This window comes from Lepisma saccharinum, chromosome 6, assembly GCF_977018435.1.
Source record: "Lepisma saccharinum chromosome 6, izLepSacc3.1, whole genome shotgun sequence".
In the NCBI taxonomy this organism is placed as follows: Eukaryota; Metazoa; Arthropoda; class Insecta; order Zygentoma; family Lepismatidae; genus Lepisma; species Lepisma saccharinum.
In genome coordinates, this window is record NC_139234.1 from 52,911,051 (window position 1) to 52,917,050 (window position 6,000).

Here is a 6,000-nt window from a genome sequence, read left to right on the forward strand (position 1 = left end):
TTCTAAATTCGAATCATCATCAGTTCACCATCTCTTAAACATCTTTTCTGTAGTAAAGAAAGAAAGAAATATATTTGAACAATCTCTGAAACGAGAAAAAAATATTTTTGGACGACTGAAGCAGGTACGGTACAAGGCCCTTTAACCGTAACTTGTCTGATCCTTTAACCGTAACTTGTCTGGAAGGTCGCGCTGTGACAACTTTCTCTTGTTTTGAAGCTTTCAGTTGTTTCGCACTGTGTGTTCCATACCACCAGAATTTTGTATTTTTTTATTAATTAAATGTGTAATTAAAACTGAAGTTATTAATTAATTTGTACCACATTTATACATCCTTTTTCCGTTTCTAGGTCCTTTTTTGATATTTTTAGGTCTTTTTATAGGTCTTTTTTTGGCACTTTATAGGTCTTCAACTTCCGAGCCCTACTGATATCTAAAGTGCTCCCACATTTCAAAATTATAAGCTTTGTTCACTCAATGTTTTATCTAAATATTTCAGACCCTTTTATCTTTTGTTTCTTGGTACTCGTATGTTCGTATTACTTCTGTTAAAAGTCTATTTCTAGCATGATTTGAGAAAAATATCCTGAAAAAAACCCACTGTGACTTGTACCACATTAATTATTTTGAGTATTATAAGCTTGGCTAAGCCTTTAGTTTACAAGTTTTTTTTAAACTCTTCACAATTCTAGAATCTCACAATTATGTGACAGTCAGATTTACCGTCATTATTTTTATTATTGTTATTCATGTCTGTAGCGGTAATAAGGTGTGTTGATTCAAAGTGTTGAGTGTTTTAATTTGTAAGAATACATATTTGATTTTTGCCAAGCCGACGGGAGGAACGAGACGTTCGCGTGTCTTAAGGGTGAGCACCTGAAGGGTCACGTTATGTGTCTAAAGCTTAGGAAATTTGACCGTAGTGACAAACATTTAAATATCTCGGTTTCCAGCAGTCAGATTCATGTGAAACTTATACCAGCGCAGCGGCATGTGTGCAAGGACGGATGTGTGGAGTTTCGTCGCGATCAAGCAACAATTACGGACGCCAGATCAAATCGGTTGTAATTGATCAGTTTGTGGACACCGGTTGCAATTGAGCTATGGGCGACGGCCAGGCGGAAGCTTAATCCGCAGAGACTCAACTTCCAGCACGGCCCGTTCAAGTTGGGAGACAATAGAGCAAAGTGGAATGAACTCTTCGGAAGCGTCCCTTCAACGAACGCCTAGCTTTTTTTTTCAAAATCCAAATAAAACGAAGGACCTGGTTTTTCGACATACAGTCTTACCGCGATCCTTGTAGCGAGAGCAGCTCCGTGCTACCTCTCCGTGTAGTGTTTTGCGGCGATTCTTGTAACGAGAGCACCTTCGTGCTACCTCTGCGTGTACAGTGGACTTTGTTGTGTTTTGCGAACACCAGTGTGTGTGATAGACAGTAAGTCTACACAAGTGCGCTTACCTCAACCGCTGGGAGAAGTTGAAGCGAGACCGTGTCTCCGTGATTACCTTATGCCGTTTATAATTTTTGAGAAACGAGGAACACCGGAAACTATGGGGGGCTAGAGGAAGAAGAGAGGTGAGGGCGTTACCATCGATTCGCCCGATGTCAGAAGAGACTACGCCAATGATGCCTACCAGCCGCCACAGAGAGAGAGAGGAACGACGAGCCACGCCGATGATGCCTATCCGCCGCCATGGAGAGAGAGAGAGACGTCGAACGCTGCCCTATTGATACGCCGATGATGCCTACCAGCCGCCACGTTGACGTCCCGATGCCCAGACCACGGAGATGTTCACCGATCCCGAGGGGAAGAGAAACCGAGGAACCAGAAGTATGAACACTTTTCGCATCTTCATCTTCGCGACCAAGAAAACCTTTCGCGTGAATACTACGTGTTTTCAATCGCCCATAAAGATACCAGGATGCACCTCGGAAGCTGAGAGATGGTAATGTATTCATCTATGTGATTGTCAGCACGTGACGGCCCAATTGATTTAGAGAACGCCCTTGAAATTCGTCAACATTTTGAAAACTCCCACACAACTCGAAACTTCATATCAAACTCCCGTCGCGCTTGTCCTTTGTAGTTTATTCGTCTCAGGTCAATTTTTCTTATTCCTTGTGATATTTTTTAATGATCTTAAATTCATTGTTGTTTGTGCTCCTTTGTATTTGTTTAAAGTGCGTACTATTAGAGTAAAGCGCCGCCCACTTAATTGTTTAATCTACTTGAGGTTTGTTCATTTTTAGGTGTCAGTGCTGTGTCGCTTCTAGCTATGTCAGGCTGCATGTGTGATTATTTGTTAAAAGTATTTGCCTGGTAATATGAATTGCTCGTCGCGGCAAAGTGTTTAAGTCCCGCCTGCTAGAGAGTATAGGTTTGTGTCACTCAACGGAGGTTATTTGTTATGTTTGAACCACGTGAGGTCTTGTAAAAGGAAAACGTCCGCCCACGTGAATGTAATTGCCGTTGAGACGCCTTTGTTTATGCTGATCAAATAATGTATTGTCACCGCGCTGACTAGTTTCTTTTTAAAAAAGGTGAACTTAAGTAAGGGCTGGCTAGGATTTGAGTAGCACTGGAGCAAAATCACAAATGACCTGATTAGACAAAAAGTAAGGTAAAATTAATTGAGAATGCAATAATTAGGGCTTATCGTCATAACACCTGTACATGTCATGTATCATTCTTTGTGTCGATGACCCCGTGAGGATTGATTCTGTGAGTGAAAGTGAGATTGAAAGAGGGGGAGATGTAGTAAATTGATCTTTGTTGATTATGAATAGAATATACTTTTTATTTTCATGTTAATTTTGGGCTATATCATTTCGTACGCATGTCGCTACCCGTGATTTTCAGGTATGCAGCTAGCCGCTTCCCGGCTACAGGTAAAGAGGTGGTTATTTGAAAGTACATATGTCTTTGTTTTTATTCGATATGGCTTATCACTATGCACTGTCGGTCACCGGTTCCTACACACGAACTTAACCTGGACCGTAACGCTATTTTGCTTGTCCGAGGGAGATTTTGCCGCCTCTATCTTGGTAGTGGTAGCATTTGTTTTCCCGGGCAAGGGAGGGCGTTTCACAATTATTGAAAGCAATAATTTACAACATTTTCTGAAAAAAAAAAAAAAAAAACATTTTGAGTGGGTATTTTGGTGGGTTCGTGTGGAAAACTGGGCTGGGCCCACCTGGACCAACCCTGATTTGTACTCCTCTAGGTCAATCATGATAATGAGTTTGCATAGTTTGCTTATCCCTCTCACATTTACATGATAACTGAACCCAGGATTCTTGTCTGGGGCCATGTTATGATAACAGCTTGACAGGTTACAATGCCTTCATAATTCTAGTTGCTTCAGAGAAATGGTATTCCTACTTCATGCAATTTAGCTCTTTTCTGCCCATCCAATGTAACAACACTGGTCTGTTCTACCAGACTTGAACAATAACATGGCCCCTTAACAGGCATGTGAATAACATGTAACACTCTTAATATAGTCGGTACGTGTCTGACTACCATGCTAAAGGTACTTTGTTCGATCACCGGTCGGTTCAAATCTGGGAACTTTCCTAACATTGGAAGCAGCCCTGGTGCCCACCCAGCGTCAAATGACATGGGTACCTGGGGGAAATCCTGGGGGGTCAGGGGTGTGATGCTGATCACATCACCCCCACTCACGACCGGATTAAGAAAGTGTGGGGCATCACCCCCATACCCCCTATATGCCTTCATGGTGTGGTGCTAAGCACAGGGCAGCACTTTACTTTTACTCTTAATACCGTAGCACTCTTTGCTCCGAAGTCTTCCCCACTTCCCTTGCATTACACTCTCAACAGAAACTGGAAAGAGATTCTCTCTTTCTTGCATACTATCAGCTGCAGAAAAAAAAAATGTGTCTGCAAAATCTACTCTCTGACAATGCTGTTAGTTGACTTATTTAACAATGTTGTTCTTTTATTTAACATATTTTGTTGTTACCTGCAGGTGGTAAATTTTGCATTTTAAATGTGTTGAAGTATTACCGTACTTGCCGGCGTATCAGACACACTTTCTTCCATTAAAAATAGGTCCGAAAAGCACAGTGTGTCTTACGTGCCGATACCCAGTTTTTTGATTACCTTCATTTCTGGAAATTTTCTGTTATTTAGACGATTTTGTTATTGCTTCCTTACGATGTGTGACAAAGAAGATTAAAATGTTTTCTTTCCTAGTTAGATTAGGTTAAGTTATTTGTTGAAAGTAGACCTACATATTACTTTATATTTGAAATACTCTAAATCAATTATAAATTGTGATAAAAGCTTTTTCCTCAAAAATGTTGTATGCTGGCAAATGCTGAAATTTGTGAGGAATTATGTCACAAAAAGTAAGTTGTGCAAGTGATCACACTCATTGAGACATTGCTATATGCAGCCGATGGTCAATTTTGTACATACATACGCATGTATGGGAGGTCAAGGGGAGCTGAAGTTCTAAGGTAATTATACGGTAACAGTTCATTATATCGAAGACACATTAAAATTGGATATTTTGTGTTTTGCATGGCTTGTACTTACCAATTGTGTATTGCGGAACATAGTTCAAGGTGCCGTTATGCTTTTTACACGAAAACAAACATAATTTTTCACATAGAGAGTAGTTTTTGTTATTCCTTTTTTCGCTTCCGCAACACACAATATGGCGGGCAGAGGTTGACTAGAGTTGTAGGTATGCAATGTTTCCAACCTTCTTCACCGAAAAATACCTACCACCGTGTTCGTCACGTGATCAAATTTTACCCATAGTTTCTTCTGTAAAAATGAAGAAATGTGTCTCCGATATAACGAACTGTTACCAATTAATCCTAACTTACTAAAAACGTATAAATAATAACGTTGTAAGGACATAGACGGAATGCATACATAACCACATAAGAACTGGATTGAAATTTTGTTATGTACAAAAATTGCAATAAGTAGTAGAAATATCTGTTCGGTGTGTGTATATATATATATATATGTATTTGAAGAAACCCGTTTGTCTGATACGAGAAATTTGCCTATGTGCAGTATTCAGTTCATGTAGAAAAGGCATATGTATCCTGATGATACTGAAATTACACACTCGGAACTTGAGCCCTATTGCGGGGACAGGAAAGTGCCAAAGACTCAAAGAAATGTTTAAAATTGGTGAAAACTGATCAAGCACAGGGGAGGGAGGGGGCTAAAAATGAGTTGTTCTAGATTCCCTGCATTTACTAAATTAAATACTGCACCTCATAAAATTTTAGTCACGTTTCGTAATGTGCCAATAGATGCTATACGCTTCACACCATCTTGTGAATCATATATATTGCTACCCTCCACATGACCAACATGAATATTTACACAAGTTGATTACGACTTGCGCAGATTGGCATGCAGAAAGGGTTAACGAAAAATTGCATATTTCTGTTGAACTTACCCATCTGCTTCCTCAATTTTCCCTGTAACTGAGGTTTCGTTTCTCAGGTCTATTGTAGTTATTCTCCCTTCCAGTGCATGCACTAAACACACTAAACCATTTTTTAAAAGGAACTTTTCTTTACGTGACTCCATTACAAGAATCAAATTTCGCACCGTGGATATCAAGAAGATCGAACGTATAAACATGGACATATTTATCATGCAAACAATGTAAACATGTTGACAAACTTTGGTTGGTTAGCATTTTGTTTTGGATCTCGCCTTTGGTGGTGTTGGCGCTGCTCTTGGCCTATGCTCTTGCTCATGTGACTCTGACGAACGAATTTAATTAATGGTAACAGTTTCATACATCGGAGACACATTTCTTCATTTTTACAGAAGAAACTACGGTATGATTTTACAATACCGGACCCTTCTCCAATTCCGTCCATATTTCGCATACTCACTAATTTAGGGCTTCTAATCACGAATCTGAAGTTGTTAAAATTTGGCGCTCACGTGTGGAAATTCCAAAAAAGGGGGGTCTGTGACAATGCACGATTGCTCAT

The 6,000-nt window shown here is 39.9% G+C and overlaps 1 protein-coding gene across 2 annotated transcripts in view; it reads right to left on the bottom strand.

The window, feature by feature from the left end:
* Positions 1–5,711, bottom strand: part of Lsm10 (U7 small nuclear RNA associated Lsm10) — a 29,681-nt gene extending 23,970 nt beyond the window's left edge. The window contains exon 1 of one of the 2 annotated variants that reach the window (XM_083123911.1): positions 5,451–5,711. In XM_083123911.1, the coding sequence (XP_082980037.1) occupies positions 5,451–5,653 (203 nt within the window). In that variant the 5' untranslated portion in view covers positions 5,654–5,711. Of the gene's footprint in view, positions 1–5,262; positions 5,376–5,450 lie in introns of those variants that run through there. The other variant, XM_083123912.1, reaches the window with a different exon arrangement.
* Between the last annotated feature and the right edge of the window lie 289 nt (positions 5,712–6,000).